The 18,437-nt window shown below is 37.3% G+C and overlaps 1 protein-coding gene across 7 annotated transcripts in view; it reads left to right on the forward strand.

Annotated features, from left to right (window-relative positions):
* Positions 1–18,437, forward strand: part of IntS14 (integrator complex subunit 14) — a 102,616-nt gene that overhangs the window by 49,785 nt on the left and 34,394 nt on the right. For all 7 annotated transcript variants that reach the window (XM_067146889.2, XM_067146888.2, XM_067146893.2 and 4 more), the window contains one exon: positions 11,800–12,165. In XM_067146889.2, the coding sequence (XP_067002990.1) occupies positions 11,800–12,165 (366 nt within the window). The remainder of the gene's footprint in view (positions 1–11,799; positions 12,166–18,437) is intronic.

The raw sequence follows: 18,437 nt of genomic DNA on the forward strand, positions 1-18,437 counted from the left end.
AACAGGATAACTCCATCACTGGTCCAGACATTTCTGACGCCGAACTTGGAGATAGCCGCCTTCAGAACCGTCAGTCTGGCAGACGTAAGGTCCTCCCGGATCGTGACACGAGATCCTTTTAAATGCCTTTTCTTTGCGAATATCTCCTTCCTGCTGCGATAACTTGTCATCTTCACGATAATAGGCCGGGGTTTATTACCACTTTCAAGCCCGACTCTGTGGCTCCTGTCAATATCAGTCAATTTTATGTCGGCACCAATGTCACGTGCAACATTTAATACTAAATTGTCCGTGTCCTCATTCGACTCTTGGGGAATGCCAAATATGCGGAGGTTATTTCTACGCTGATATTGTTCCAAATTATCATAATTTGACTTCACTTCCGCTTTAAGTTCTGCGAGTTCCTTGTCTCTCTTGGCAATCTGATTCTTTAGGTCCTCACATGCATTTATATTGAACTGAACAGATTCCTCTAGTCTCTTTAACACACACTCCGTAATTTTGTCCACTATGGTACTCACAATTAATTCCACGAATACCTTAGACTGAAGTGTCTCTTCTATTATTTTTTTCACGGTGTCTTCTGTTGGGTTGGCACTCCTGCACTCGGCCTGCTGTTGATTCTTCTTCGTTCCTGGCGCCATTTCACTATTACACTAATTTCACGGCACTCGAACAAAAAACGAACTAATTGTTGATAGTACTTGATTCCACGATACAAATAGATGCACTGTGGCAAATTACAGCACTGTCGCAATTGTTTACACCTGCCAAAACACTTAAATTCCACGAGCTTAAACTCACGCGTGTTACTCGTATGGCATCTCGTACAGTAACACAAACGCCAACCAGACAGGAAATATTGCGAACACCTACTTAAAGTTAAAGGTAAAAATAGCGAAAGTCAGCAAAGATATAGTTTTTCTTAAAGAATGCCTTAAAAATGACCTAATACCTAAATTTCTAAAAGGAACTCAAAAGAAAAAATTGCATTCAGAATACCACTCAGCGACTCAAAAAATGGTCAATCGAACCTGGTTAAAGAGGGAAATTAAATTCATGTATAAAAAGAAACAATTTCTTAATCACGAACTATACACTACTCATCTCAAAGCGGCAACCACCCTTTTACCGTTAGAATGGAATTCTTTCCTCATATTTAGCAGAGATAAAATAGAAAAGTTAATGGATAAGAAACAGGTTACTTTAAATAATAAGTTAGATAACCTAAAAGAAGATCGTTCGAAGAAGGGGAACGAGTTACAGTTTAAATCAGTAACTAGACAAATCACATACCCACCCGCTGTCGAAAATTTATCAAAAACTGTTTTTACAGAACAGGAATTGCAAATTTTGAGTAAAGGCCCGAAATATAATTGGCAGGCTACTAATAGAAGTAAGGAGTTAACCCTTACCTTAGCTGAAACCGAAGCAGCCATTCAGACCCTTCCATATGAAATACAGAACGATTTGAGATATGAGGCTAAGAAAAAAATTCCGTCCCTCATAAACGGTTTCAAGAATAACACCCATAACACTAGAGCAAACAACGAATTACAACGGAAAATCAAGCAAAGCGACGTAGTCGTAACCAAGGCAGATAAGGGAGAATCAATAGTTATTCTGAACAAATCCGATTACATTGAGAAAACCGAAACCTTTTTTAATAACAACAAGTTTAAAATAGTAAGTAAAGATCCCACCCTAAAGATTCAGAGAAATTTTAAAAGTATACTCAAACAAAGTACCTTTCTTCTTAGTGAGCAGGAATCACAAAAGCTCATTAATATGAACCCTACTGCAAGAGCTTTGCCCAAATTGCATAAAAAAGATATACCTATTAGACCGATAATCAACTTTCGTAAGAGCCCTACATATAAAACATCGCAATACATTCATAGATTCTTAACACAAAATTACGTCTACTACGCCAACACAGCCGTAAAAAATTCTAGTGATTTCTGCAAGAGAATTAAGGACTTCAAACTCAGATCCTCTCACACAGTATGTTCCTTCGATATAAAAGATATGTACACCCATATCCCCATAGTGAAGGCTATTAAAATCATAAAAACCAACCTATTAGAATATAAAAAGGTAAGCATACCCGAAATAGAAGAATTTATGGCTATCCTTGAATTCGTACTTAGTCAGAACTATTTTATGTTTAAAGGTAAGATTTATCGGCAGGATGGCCTCCCCATGGGCGCTCCAGCCTCAGGCATACTAGCAAACATTTACTTGGATTACTTGGAACATTCCTACATTATAGACCATATCAAAGGAGTTGATTTATGGGTACGCTACGTTGGTGATACGTACGCCATAATTGACAAGGATCATAATGACAGTTCTAGCATTTTACACATGTTGAACACCAATATACAGTTTACGGTTGAAGAAGAAGAAAATGGTTCGATTAATTTTTTAGACGTGACCACAACTAAAAAAGACAACCAATTTCACTTTAGTATTTATAGAAAACCTACATTCACCCCAACAACCATTCATAGTAACTCCCTACACCCCGATTCACACAAAAAATCAGCGTACCACAGTTTTATCAACAGAGCTTTTGAAATCCCGTTAAACAACAAAGGGAGAAATAAAGAATTAGCCTTCATTCGACAGCAGGCCCTTATTAATGGTTTTAATTTAAAAACCATTAACAAATTAATTGCCAAACGCAAGCATAAACTACAAACAAACTTAACAAAACCATCAGAGCAAACAAAAAAGTACGTAAGGTTCACCTTTAACAATCCCAACATTTATGCAATTACCAATTTATTCAAGGAGCATGACATCAAAATAGCGTTCTCGACGAATAACAATACAAGACATAAATTTTTCAACCACAATATGGTCAATCGAAATAGCGAGGAGCAGTTCCAGGATTCAGGTGTTTATAAACTGACATGCAATCAGTGCAAGGCCACATACATAGGGCAATCTGGACGTAACTTCACAATAAGGTACTTAGAACACGTCAATGCGGAGAAACATAAAAGATTCTCTGCAATGGGAGTACACATGAGTGAAACAGGCCATAGATTCACAGACATTAAACAAGACCTAGTAATTCTCAATAGGCTACACAAGGGAAGGTTAATGAACAGTCTAGAAAATATTCATATCCTTCTAGACAAGTCATTTAATAAGGACAAGAATTTGAATGAAGTAAACGAACAGATCGATCAGGTGGATTCTTGTTCCTTCAATTAATTGGATAGTTTCTGTTAGGCACGTAAATGAGCGAATGATGTGGGTAGATTTGTCAGTTGGAGGAATTAGGACGAGAATTGTCTCAGTGTATTCGCCCTGTGAGGGTGCAAATAGGGATGAAGTTGACAAGTTTTATGAAGCATTGAGTGACATCGTGGTCAGGGTCAACAGTAAGGATAGAATAGTGCTAATGGGTGATTTCAATGCGAGAGTTGGAAATAGAACTGAAGGATACAAAAGGGTGATTGGTAAATCTGGGGAAGATATGGAAGCTAATGGGAATGGGAAGCATTTGCTGGACTTCTGTGCTAGTATGGGTTTAGCAGTTATGAATACATTCTTCAAGCATAAGGCTATTCACCACTACACATGGGAGGCTAGGAGTACCAGATCCATAATAGATTATATCTTAACCGACTTCGAATTCAGGAAATCTGTTAGAAATGTAGGAGTGTTCCGGGGATTTTTCATTGATACAGACCGCTACCTGATCTGTAGTGAACTAAGTATTTCTAGGCCTAAGGTAGAGAAAGTGAAATCTGTCTGCAAATGAATAAGGATAGAAAATCTCCAGGACTAGGAAATTAGACAGAAGTACATGGATATGATTAGTGAGAAGTTTCGAACAGTAGACAGTAAGCAGGTTCAGGATATAGAAAGAGAATGGGTGGCATGTAGTAGAAACAGCAAGGGAATCTCTAGGAACAACTGTGTATAAAGATGGGAAAAGGCGAACATCTTGGTGGAATGATGAAGTGAGAGCAGCTTGTAAATGTAAAAAGAAGGCTTATCAGAAACAAGGGCCGAGGCAGACAGGGATTTGTACATAGATGAAAGGAACAGAGCGAAACAAATAGTTGTTGAATCCAAAAAGAAGTCTTGGGAAGATTTTGGTAATAACCTGGAAAGGTCAAGGTCAAGCAGCAGGGAAGCCTTTCTGGACAGTAATAATCTTAGGAAGGGAGGGAAAAAGGAAATGAACAGTGTTTTGAGTAATTCAGGTGAACTCATAATAGATCCCAGGGAATCACTGGAGAGGTGGAGGGAATATTTTGAAAAACTTCTCAACGTAAAAGGAAATCTTCCTGGTGGTGCTGCGAACAGCCAAGCTCATGGGGAGGAGGAAAATGCTGTTGGTGAAATTACGCTTGAGGAAGTGGAAAAGATAGTAAATAAACTCCATTGTCATAAAGCACCAGGAATAGATAAAATTAGACCTGAAATGGTGAAGTATAGTCGGAAGGCAGGGATGAAATAACTTCATAGACTAATAAGATTAGCATGGAGTGTTGGTAAGGTACCTTCAGATTGGACAAAAGCAGTAATTGCACCTATCTATAAGCAAGGAAACAGGAAGGATTGCAACAACTATCGAGGTATCTCATTGATTAGTATACCAGGCAAAGTATTCACAGGCATCTTAGAAGGGAGGGTGCGATCAGTCGTTGAGATGAAATTGGATGAAAACCAGTGTGGTTTCAGACCACAGAGAGGCTGTCAGGATCAGATTTTCAGTATGCACCAGGTAACTGAAAAATGCTACGAGAGGAATAGGCAGTTGTGTTTATGTTTCGTAGATCTAGAGAAGGCATATGACAGGGTACCGAGGGAAAAGATGTTCGCCCTACTGGGGGACTATGGAATTAAAGGTAGATTATTAAAATCAATCAGAGGCATTTTTGTTGACAATTGGGCTTCAGTGAGAATTGATGGTAGAATGAGCTCTTGGTTCAGGGTACTTACAGGAGTTAGACAAGGCTGTAATCTTTCACCGTTGCTGTTCGTAGTTTACATGGATGATCTGCTGAAAGGTATAAAATGGCAGGGAGGGATTCAGTTAGGTGGAAATGTAGTAAGCAGTCTGGCATACACTGACGACTTGGTCTTAATGGCAGATTGTGCTGAAAGCCTGCAGTCTAATATCTTGGAACTTGAAAATAGGTTCAACGAGTATGGTATGAAAATGAGCTTTTCAAAGACTAAATTGATGTCAGTAGGTAAGAAATCCAAAAGAATTGAATGTCAGATTGGTGATACAAAGCTAGAATAGGTCGATAATTTCAAGTATTTAGGTTGTGTGTTCTCCCAGGATGGTAATATAGTAAGTGAGATTGAATCAAGGTGTAGTAATGATAATGCAGTGAGCTCGCAGTTGCAATCAACAGTATTCTGTAAGAAGGAAGTCAGCTCCCATACGAAACTATCTTTACATAGGTCTGTTTTCAGACCAACTTTGCTTTACGGGAGCGAAAGCTGGGTGGACTCTGGATATCTTATTCTTAAGTTAGAAGTAACAGACATGAAAATAGCGAGAATGATTGCTGGTACACATGGGTGGGAACAATGGCTGGAGGGTGCTCGGAATGAGGACATAGAGGCTAATTTAGGAATGAACTCGATGGATGAATCTGTATGCATAAACCGGCTTCGGTGGTGGGGTCATGTGAGGCGAATGGAGGAGGATAGGTTACCCAGGAGAATAATGGACTCTGTTATGGAGGATAAGAGAAGTAGATTTAGACCAAGACGACGATGGTAGACTCAGTTTCTAACGATTTAAAGATAAGAGGTATAGAACTAAATGAGGCCACAGCACTAGTTGCAAATCGAGGATTGTGGCGACGTTTAGTAAATTCACAGAGGCTTGCAGACTGAACGCTGAAAGTCATAACAGTCTATAATGATAATGTATGTGTGTGTGTATGTATGTATGTATGTATGTATGTATGTATGTATGTATGTATGTATGTAATGTATGTATATATGTATATTTATGTTATTAGTGGTCCTGTCGATAAATGCTACATAACTGAAGTTATATAGAATTAAATTTCCAGTCCTTTATGTCATACATTTTTAACATACCAACTATGATAACAGAGATATTCATGAATTTTGATTTTTGTTGCTGAGTCCATATCAGCACCGAACAACAAGAAAATGGGTGAATTAATTATTTTAACCATAATGGTCGAATAATTATGTCCGTGATATCCATGATATCCATCCCTTATTGTGCCTTGTCAATACTTAACAGTAATAAAATGGGTGAACGAAATTTAATGAAAATCGGTATGTGAAGTCTGGAAGTACGGCACTACATTCAAGGCTATAAATAATTTCATTCATGCTGGATACTGTGGTAGTTTAAGAGGAAGGTGCCTAAAATTAATTTTTTAAATACCTAGTTGTATGTTATTGGTCCTGTTGAAAAGTATTACATAACAAATGTTACAGCGAATACAATTTCTGATCAATTATGTCTTTTATGCCTTTTCTGGCAGGACCATGTGTTTACAGTGCACTGTGTCTTCTGGTATGGGCTAAAGCAATTTTGTTACTTTCATTGATCTGTTTCTGGCTTATCGTTGCCTTTGGCAATATGAAAGTGACTGAGGCATGAGCGATGCTAGTAATGCCGTTCCTTCTGCAGCCATTCTCTGATATGATTGGTGTGAAAATGTTGCTCATAGGGTCAGTTGGTGCATGCATTTCAGTGGGCTTGGCAGACTGATAATAGCAACTTCTGGCTTGGTGAGGAAAGCAACAGAAACTACCTCACTCCTCATTTCCCTAGTACGCCTCTTCAATGATGCCTAGGCCATATATGACAGCTGATGGCAGAGCTGTTGAGGATCCAACCAGCCTTAGAGCTGAAGACTGAACATACATACGGTAATGTCTTTTACAGTTTTGGCATACCAACTATGATAATAGAATTCATGTTTTTAGACTTTTGTTGCTTAATCCATATCTACGCCAAACATTGTTAACATGGAAATATTGTTCTATCATATTAACTGGATGGTTTTTGTTTTTGTTATAATTATCTTAAGTTTCAAAACCGCATGGTCATTGGCAGGGGAAATTGTGTATATGATTATGATTATAAAAAATGAGAATAAGACGAGAGGGAGTATGAAATAAGGAAGGACCTCTTTCACATTAGATGCCCTAATATCACAGTCGGAAGAAAACTAAGTGTGAAGGCTTACAATATCAAAAGCTCATAAAACTGATCAACAATAAAGTTACATTGATCATTGTTGTGATGTGATTTGTCCCTTCTGTTGCCACTGATCTCCAATATATGGGATTACTGCTGTGTCCCGAGTAAAACAACATGCCTGAATATTGGCGGAAAGTAGCTGGGGAGTTAGATAACTTTGCATCTGCTATATGATTGTCCCATCAGTGACAGGTACAACAGCTGGTGTTATATTTAAAAAAATCTTTTATTCTTAGATTTGTTTCAAGGCCCCAGGTTCGATTCCCGGTCGGGACAGGGATTTTTACTTCTATCTGAGGACTGGTTCAAGGTACACTAAGACGATCTGATTGCAGTTGATGAGCTTTCTTATGGTGAGATGGCAACCCCTGTCTCGGAAGCCAAGAATAACAGCCAAGAGAATTTGTCATGCGAACCACGTCGCCTCATCTGCAGGCTTTCGGGCTGAGCAGTGGTCAGAAACATTTCTGTATTGACTAAGGTGGACTTTTAATTTACATATTTCTGTACTGCAAAGTCAATACAGATCAATTATGAGATGTCCAACTCGTTGGCTGAATGGTCAGCGTACTGGCCTTGGGTTCAGAGGGTCCCGGGTTCGATTCCCGGACAGGTTGGGGATTTTAACCTTAATTGATTAATTCCAGTGGCATGGGGGCTGGCTGTATGTGTTGTCTTCATCATCATTTCATCCTCATCACGGCGCGCAGGTCGCCTACGGGAGTCAAATAGAAAGACCTGCACCTGGCGAGCCAAACCCGTCCTGGGATATCCCGGCACTAAAAGCCATACGACATTTCAATTATGAGATTCTTAAATTGAGCAGTGCTCACTTGGTAGACCAGAGGCCTCTCAGGGTTGGTTGCGCCAGGGGATTTATTTGTATACGAGGCTGTCTTATATTTAGCTGAATACAGTACTTATTTTGATCTTGAAAGGACATTGATTAAGCCAGAACAATACAAGATTGACTTCAAAACATATGTTGGAATGCGTTGAAAGTTTATCTGGAGAACCATGTCAATGCACAACTATCTGATCAAAGCATCCTTCATTTTATTCACTTTATATCTCACTCTAACAAAATGGAGCTTTTGAAATGTGAATGGAGAAAATGTTAATTCGATCATATGTATGCCAGAAAAATAAATGGCATGAAGAATATGAAAATATGTGGCAGATTGTCAAAATTATCTTTGTGTTCTCCCATGGCAGTGCCTTTATCGGTGGTGGGTATTTTTCCAGCGTTAATAAGGAAATGTTAGTGGAAAACCTTCATGAGAAGTCTCTCGTTCAGATGGTGTACAGGATCAAGAAATGCTTCATTGCTCTTGTAGAGCAACTATGATAGCAAGAACGTAACTATAAGTACGCCAAATATTCACATTATTCACATTTTAGTTTGATTCCTTCATAGATTGTACAATAAATTATGGAAATACTGTAGTGTAAATTGCTTTTTGTTGAGTTTAATAAAGATTTACTAGTGTCATAGGGCACTGATGCAGCGTGACGATGGTTGTATCACCCCAGCGTCAGTGGGTAGGGTCTGACACATCCCACTCTGATGAGTCTAGTGTCAGACCTAAGACAAAACGCTGGTTAATAGAGCAAACGCCTGAAAAGCCTTACATCCGATATGTTTTTGACATATATCACTATGACGGAAGAAGAAATGATAGCGGCATGCACATCTACAGCATATAGTGAAAAAGAAGATGATGTGGATGAGGAGGGAACAATCGCATTGCAACAGTGGATGACAAATGCAGATGCTGCTCACCAGCTGACAAAGATCATGGCGTACAATGGGTGTCAGCCCGACACCACCCCACCTGAACTATTAATGATAAAGTGTTTGCATGTCCGTGCCTCATTCAAGCATCACATGTGTTTGTTTGAAACAGAAGACAGTGGACCAATACTTTGTTAAGAAATGATGTGATTAAGATTTTTATATAATTTAATGTCTTGTAAATAATACTACGTAAAACATTTTGTTACAAAACATAGTAGTTTATTGTCATAAACTCTTGGTTCAGCCTGTGGTGTATTTCTTAAAAGACTTTTCATAGTTGACTGTCAAGGGGTCACCTGTGTTTGGACTAGGTCCTGTGTTACAACTCTGGATGTAGATCCAGTGGGGTTCCTATTAACAACGGGGTGGGTCCACTAGTCTTTGTAGATCCTCCTAAAAACTGCAAGGCAACAGCTCAAGTCTGCCGGCAATCCAGTGAGGACCCCTCTATCTGCCATCTGGGAGACACCCCATGGGAGTATCCCCTCTCCCCCTGTCCCCCTGCTAAGATGGCTTATCAGGTTCTTGGAATTGTATTTATGTTAATATCTGTTTTTTCTTTTTCTTTTTTTTTCTGATATCTTAACTGACTAGAGTTTCTAGAAAGCAGTGTTGCCAACTTAGCGGATTTTCCGCTAAATTTGGCGGAATTAGAAGACTGTCGGCGAAGAAATATACCATTTAGCGGACAGCGAATTTTTTTGGCGGAATTCTAGATTTTTTATAGCGGGATTTAGCATTCATTTTAATTTTAAAAAATTGTACTCCAGTCTGTCTCTGAGCTATTCTGTATTTTTTGTCAAGAGCTAGCAGGAAAACATGTTATTTGGATTTGATGTTATGAGATCGTGGTATCATAAATTAGTAATGCGTGGGAAGAGGTTACTTATCTCTTAGTTGATGAATGACGACAGATAATGAAAGTGTGAGAGAGTAGCATTTGTATTTATGTTATGAAGGAAGACCGTTTAATGAACTGGCCTGTTCTGTGTGTGGCTCTTGAGGTAGGGGATTCACCTAGTTAGTACCCGGCCTTAAAACGCCTACGAATTTTAGCTCACCAGCTCGCAGGCAGGGGGTTAATCCCAGTGGAACTCACAGATCAGGCGAGTACAGTCATTTATTATTATTGTTATTGTTGTTATTATTATTATTATTATTATTATTATTATTATTATTATTATTATTATTATTATTATTATTATTTTGATGTGCGTATGGAGCCAATGGATCACGCAAAACTCTAACGATTCTGTTTTCTGAGTTGCCAAACACCTCTCATCCTTTCTCCGTGGATCCTTTTTCGTTCTTCTGTCCACTTTGCTCCAGTCTTCTTTTTCACTTCGTTCTCTGGTTGCACTTTCCATCCATGAATTTTTTTCCTATAGTGGTTTCTGTCCGCGGTGTCATTTGAGTTCATCTGAGCTTTTCCCAGATCCTTCTTCACTTCCACTACCCATGGAATATTTTTTAGCTGTTCTATGTAGGTAAGAACCTTGTGTGTCAGTCTACTTGCCGGCAGTCTACGCACATGCCCATAAAATTTCAGACGTCTTTTGCGGATGTCTGCTGCAATGTTAGAAAGCTCTTCTGTCACTTTGCGTGACCTCAGTCTATATCCATCTTCTGTTTTTTTGGGGGCCGAGAATTTTCCTCAGATTATTATTATTATTATTATTATTATTATTATTATTATTATTATTATTATTATTATTATTGCCCATTATTTGAGATCGGATTTCTTGGCGGAATTTTAGCGTATTTTTAGTAGTATTTAGCGGGTCTTGAAAATATAAGTTGGCAACACTGCTGGAAAGTTCTGTTTTAAGTGAAATTTTAACATTTATAATATGCCTGCTACCTTTATTTTGGGCAATCAAGGTTCTTGTGAAAGTTTGTGAATGCTGAGGTTTCTCAAAATTGGAGTTATGCTAGTAACCTTAATGATAGTGCAAAAAGTTGATTGTCACAATCGTATACTGAATACAGAATTGAGTATATCAAATTATTTTGGTCTCCCAGGTCACCAACCTGTCACATTGTAATGTATTTTTAAGGTTAGAGCAAATCTCCATTTTGATGGAAGGAGGTAAAGGCAGTATTAGAGAAGAAATTGCATTAACATTGGCTGAATTGCTTAAGGGTACGATTGTCAATTGAAGGTGTTGATGTACAGTAATTAAGGAAATAGAAAAAAATACAAATCAAGTCTTATATAGAAAGTAGGATAAGCACAATAGCAAATCAGTGTGAAAAGAGGGACCTACACAAGACAGATTTTTTCATGGACTCTTCCCTCATCATCCCTAGTTCCTGTTCACATTATGATTAAAGTGTTGATGTTCACCCTCCTGATGAAGTTGGGAAGGGCTTTAATCATTCCTACTGAGCTAGTGGCCATGCGATTAGGGGTGCACAGCAGTGAGTTTGCATTTGGGAAATAGTGGGTTCAAACCCCACTGTTGGCAACCCTGAATATGGTTTTCCGTGGTTTCCCATTTTCACACCAGGCAAATGCTGAGGCTGTACCTTAATTAAGGCCACGGCTGCTTCCTTCCCACTCCTAGCCCGCTCCTATCCCATCGTCGCCATAAGACCTATCTGTATCGGTGCAATGTAAAGCTAATTTAAAAAATCATTGCTGATTTTGCTCTTGCTGATTGATAATGAGAGTGAATAAATATAAATGTCTTAATTTCAGAAGATAATCTGATTTAGCATGTTTTAAATTCAAACATCTTTTATAAATATGTTTGTGTGTTTGCAGATTGTGTTGGTGACAGATGGCAGTCCTGGTGTTGGCCCAATGTCTCTGAAACATTCGTTAAGTACTTTATCTCAGCGGGATGCAGGCAACCCTTTCCCTCTTCCATACTCATTTCCATGCAAATTGAGTGTGATGTGTATTTCCCCAGCAGATGATCCTGGCTTACAGCTTGGGCTTCCACTCTACCAGAAACTCGTAGAATTGGCAGGGCTTGATAGCTCCGTTCATGTACCTGAAGGTTCTCTCACCATTAAGAGTGTGCAGTCAATGTTTCAGAAATTGGCTGAAGCTAATTTTGCCTCGTTTCAAGGGACACTCAAGTGTGGCAATCTTGGTTCACGCATTATTCTTTCCCCAGCACCTCAGGTAAGTTATTGCTATGTTGTTATGTTTAATGTATCAATTGTAAACACGAGTCAAACATTTTCTCACTGATGAATTCTGTGAAGCTTATGGCTATAACCTCATCTCTCTTACCTGTAGGCGGTCGGCAGATGGAGAGTGGGTTTCGACCCACAAGTGGCCACGGCTGGTCCTTGGTCCGACAGCTCTGTGCTCCGACCGGCCAACCGAGCAGAGGAGAGAATTATCTAGATGGTTGTGATCCACATTGTGAAATGTTTGTGATACACCTGACCTCACTATTGTAAAGTTTCTACCTCCCAATTTCGCTTTTTTCAAACATCCATTGATTAATAACACATTTAAATATGTTCCAGGTTTACTTACAAATCCTCTTTGATTTTTATTGAGTAAAATATATTGCTTAATTTGGAATCAATTACCCTTTCTAAAAGGCAACGGATAACTGAGATAGGCCTCCAATTCATTGGGTAATTTGAGTTTCCTTTTCCTTTGTGTATAAGGATAGTGCATGCTTCTCTGAACAGTATTCCATTTGAGCATAATCTGTACTGAAGAGAGAATTACCTCAGAACGTTCAGCCAGTTTTAAATTCTTATTACCGGGCGAGTTGGCCGTGCGGTTAGGAGTGCGCAGCTGTGAGCTCTCATCCGCGAGATAGTGGGTTTGAACCCCACTATCGGCAGCCCTGAAGATGGTTTTCCGTGGTTTCCCATTTTTAACCAAGCAAATGCTGGGGCTGTACCTTAATTAAGGCCATGGTTGCTTCCTTCGCATTCCTAGCCCTTTCCTATCCCATCGTCGCCATAAGACCTATCTGTGTTGGTACGACATAAATCAACTTGTAAAAAAAAAAATATCGTAAAGGAACGATCACTTGAAGAATAAGACAAGAGGGAGTCATGAAAGAAGGAAGGACTCCTTTTACATTAGGTGCCGTAATAGGAAGAAAAATAAATGTGAAGGCTTACAATATCAAAAGCTCATAAAAGTGATCAACAATAACATTATCTTGACCATTGTTGTGATGTGATTTGTCTCTTCTGTCGCCACTCATCTCCAATAGATGGAAATACTGCTGCATCCCAAGTAAAGCAGCATGCCTGAATATTGGCAGAAAGTAGCTGGGGAGTTCGATAACTTTACACGTGCTGTATGATTGTCCTGTCAGTGATGGATACTCCAGCTAATAAAAAATTATTATTATTATTATTATTATTATTATTATTATTATTATTATTATTATTATTATTATTATTATTATTATTATTATTATTATTATTATTATTATTATTATTATTATTATTATTATTATTATTATTATTATTATTATTATTATTATTATTATTATTATTATTATTATTATTATTATTATTATTATTATTATTATTATTATTATTATTATTATTATTATTATTATTATTATTATTATTATTATTATTATTATTATTATTATTATTATTATTATTATTATTATTATTATTATTATTATTATTATTATTATTATTATTATTATTATTATTATTATTATTATTATTATTATTATTATTATTATTATTATTATTATTATTATTATTATTATTATTATTATTATTATTATTATTATTATTATTATTATTATTATTATTATTATTATTATTATTATTATTATTATTATTATTATTTGTATCAATTTAGGAAGGCTCGGCTTGTGACGGTAACATAATGGGCTGACTCGGCCTAAGCAAGGAGTCACCCTCTTGATTATGAAACTACAGGTACATATATGTACAAATATTTACAACAGAAATAATTACAACATATACATTTTTGCAATAAATACAAACAACTTCAGACTTCTTATGTCCCCGTTTTGGGAATCTGTTCTTCAGTATTACTGGAACTGCAGCCTGGAACTTCATACTGTTTGGCGTGAGCTATTATTATTATTATTATTATTATTATTATTATTATTATTATTATTATTATTGAATGTGCTAGATATTTCAAGTATATTTTCAATATAATGTTAATTTAAATAATGGTAATATTTTGAATATTTCCAAAATGCTACCAGAAAATTTTAAAGTCATGTTTGTCATATTTTTATATTTTTTAGATCATAAATACTTGCATATTTATAACATCTTTAGGGTATAAACATCTGGGTCCTACTCATCAATATTATGTTTAGTTATACTTGTGAATTTGTACTCTGTTCATTATCCATAATTTCATCCATCTTATTTTTGAGGTTATATTTCCAAACGAATTCATGTCTGGATGTGCCTTAGTAATATGTGCACTGGTACTCTTTTGAAATATTTTCTGCATTGTGGACATGCAGTCTAATTTTCAAGATGTGAGGGGCCACATTCATCATCTGTGTCACCATCTTTCTCAGATCTCATAATTGATCTCTTCAAAGATATTCAACAATCCAAAAATGAAACTTCTATGAATATAACTTCAATACATTAACCTATAAAACCTCTTTGGTGTATGATTAGCACGTTGACGACGGCGTATTGTTTTCCGAGTTTATTCATTAGGAACGAAGTGAAAAATCAGAGATACTTGAACTCTAATGGATATATTACATACTATTACACATCTTAAGTACAGCCTATAGGCGTTAGGGTGCACTGTGTGCACTGTGTGCTGAGACCGCCCGGTGGGTCTCATCGTCCACAAGTAACGCACGGGGTTCGCGCGCACTCTGTGACCCACCGGCGACCTCACTGAAATAGGCGGTCTTTATGCAGCATTGTTTGTTTTGATCGAACGTAGTGTTGTGAAGCAACATGTTAAGTGTGTATGCAGTTCTGCTGATATAATTATTACAATGACTCGGTAAGTGAGCTGTATTTCTTACTTTCTTGCATTTCAAACGAATCAAAGATATGTATTAGTTATATTTTGAGATATATCGTACATTACATCACTGCTTGGGAGTATCTAGTGAACAATATTGTTTTTTTCCAGAATAAATGGCATGGATGTGGAAAATATTTCTAAATTACTCCAAGAGATTATTTCAGAGGACGATGAGGAAAACGAAATTGAAATTAACTCTTGCGAATCAAGCACGTGCATTCCAGATCCCCTTCCGTCAAGTTCTCAGAGACTCCAAACCGACTGCGGGAAACCCGTTCATCAGCCGCAATTCTTTCTGTAAGCGATGATGATGCAGAAGACGCAAATGACAGTGGTTCATCATATGTGGTTTCATCTGAAAGTACTTCAGATGATTCATACCTCGAAGGCTCGAAGGAAGAAGATCGGCCTCGTCCACGTAAAATACAAAAGAGGGACAACCTTCAGCGTCAAGTTAATGGACAACCACCTGGGGATCAGTTGCGACAACGAACACAACACACGGGGCTGATATCTGCAAATGGACAACCAGGCCTTCAAACACCAGTGATTCAGGTAGGACAGCAAATAAACCTTTCATGGTTCGATGTCACTGGACAACATCTTAAACAGTTCCAACGTCCACCAACAGAAAAGTTCAGAATTTATGTGATAGGGATACGCCAATAGAGATACTCAAAGGTATAATTAGTAATGACATTATTAACTTGATACTGGTGGAAACAAACCGCAATGGAAAAAACACAAAACAAAATAAATGGGCAGATATAACTGAGCCCGAGTTGTGGAACTTCTTCGCACTCATTATTTATATGGGGCTAGTAAGGTACCCTAAAATATCAGACTACTGGTCAAAGCATTTTTTTTATACCGCAGCGCTTTTGTACTGTTAGTAATGACACGTGACCGATTTAAGGATATTTTGAGATTTCTTCATTTTGCAGATAATGCCACACTAGATAAGTCAGACAAGCTCGGTAAAATTAGACCTTTGCTTGACCTTCTTGTGCGTTATTTCAAAACTTTCAAGGTTCCTGGGGAAGCTGTAATAATTGATGAAACAATGGTGCCTTTTCGAGGTCGTTTGTCTTTTAGACAATACATCCCTGGTAAAGCTTCAAAATATGGTGTTAAATTGTTCAAGTTGTGTGATTCGAAAGGATACACTTACCAGGTAATTGTTTATCAGGGAAAGGTGACCCATGTTCCTTCTACATCTGATGAACGAGCCAGTAATATTGTTGTTAAAAAGTTAATGCAGGATTATATTGGCCAAGGTCGTACTTTGGTAACAGACAACTTCTACAATAATTTGTCGATTGCCCAGTATTTGATAGAAAATGACACACACTTGGTAGGAACTCTAAGAAAAAATGTGAAAGGTATTCCCAAAAATGTACTGATATGTCCATCAATGAAGAAGGGAGAGATAGTTGGCAAAGAAAGTAATTCTGGAATTGTTGTAGCAAACTGGAAAGATAAACGTAATGTGAGATTCATCTCTACGAGACATAAATTAGATATGATTGATACAGGAAAAAAGAATAGGAAAGGTGAAAACGTAGTGAAACCTGAAACAATTTTATACTACAACCCAAAGAAGCAAGGTATTGACTTATCTGACCAACTGAGCAGCTATTTCACTGTACTGAGGAGAACAATTAGGTGGTATCATAAAGTTGCACTGGAACTTCTGCTTGGAACGGCTGTTGTGAATGCGCTCAGTTTACATATGAAGTAATGGGGGAGAAATTTCAAATTGGAAAATTTAGAGAGGAGTTGGTCGTTAGAATTTTGGGGAACAGTGTGAGAAAAGCAGCTACTCTCTCCACTTCTCCCAAACGCCGTCATATTTTGAAGGAAACAGAAGAAAAAGATGGCCGAAATAGAAAAGTACGTAAACGTTGCGTCAGTTGTTACGTAGAACTAGTGAGCATCCATGACAGAACTTATGCTCAGAAGCACTGCAAGAAAGTGTCCACATACTGTGAGGACTGTCCCAAGAAGCCATCGTTGTGCCTGCTTTGTTTTCATAAGCAACACTGAAGTGGTACCTCACATTGTTGCATTAATTCCCTTTTTTACCATCAGTGTATTAGTTTAACAAATTATTAACTGTTTTAATAACCCATGTGTACGATATAATTTTCTTTACATTATTATTATTAATAATAATAACGATGCTGTTAAATATTCGACTCCAATATAACTGATAGTTATGATTTTCTGAACCGTGTTAACTTGAATGTCTCTATTCTTATATTTGTACATATTTTCTTCATATAAAATGATTTGAGTAATGGAACAAGCATACTGAATAATTTCTTAATTATCCTAGCTCCTATGTACTCCCTGCATGTCCCACTGTATACGAAGTTAGTTTGCCTTATGTAGAGACGAACCAGAAAGGACGAAAGCATAATCTGTGAACGGCGCACAACACGGCTCCAGTATATATAATGTGTCATGAGACTCCCGGCGGGTCTCATAGTCGCCAAAGTGTTAATGAACCTCTTAGCTTCTGCATGAGATCTAGTTTAACAATTATGTATAAAATCTAAATCCTGTCACAAGATAACACTATCTCGAAGAATTTGTGTTTAAATATGCGAATTAATGCAAAAATGATTTTTCACAAGCACTTAAGTAAGAAGATTTGCTTCAGATAAGTTGCAGTTTGATTTCGGAATGTTAATTCTCAAGCATGGCTTCCTGATTGTACATCGACTTTGTTTGAATTTCTTTAGAATTGAGTAATAAGTTGTCAGCAATAATACCTACTTCAAACCCATACTGACTAGATACATTAATTCAACAGTACCTAACACACAGTACATATTCTATGTCAAAATGTGTAGCCGTGACCACGATGCAGCCTTGTTCAAATTTTTCCATTGAAGTATCATAGCACAGTCATAGTCTCTAGTTGTTGTCTATCTAGTATATCTTTGAAGTTTGGTTATGTGTGATCAGTGAATTGTAGAATTAGTGCAGTTACACCACTTCTGCATTATCCTTTCACCTATACAATTTACTGTTGCAGTGGAGGAATTCAACTGAATACTATTCCAAAAAGTTCTCTTGAATAAAGAAAATTTGGAGCTATGAAATAGAAAATATATCACATATTTGTGCATACAAACTTTTACCTAAATGCTTCATTTTACTGTTATCTAGTTAGAAAGTAAGTTACCTTCACTATTTCAAGTGACAGGGCCCAAACAATACAGGGAACAAAACCTTGAGAAAAAATCCCAAGTCTCTTCCAGATAATTCTAGTAATGAAGATGACAAACTGTACCAAGAGGTGCCTGTACCTTTGAGCTTAAAGAGCACCAGATTGAACTCACGATGTGTACAGCATATTAAGTTGGAACGGGCACAGAGAAAGAGAGGGTTTTATTCTGAATGAAGTTCAT

Source organism: Anabrus simplex, chromosome 5 (assembly GCF_040414725.1).
Source record: "Anabrus simplex isolate iqAnaSimp1 chromosome 5, ASM4041472v1, whole genome shotgun sequence".
Classification (NCBI taxonomy): domain Eukaryota; kingdom Metazoa; phylum Arthropoda; class Insecta; order Orthoptera; family Tettigoniidae; genus Anabrus; species Anabrus simplex.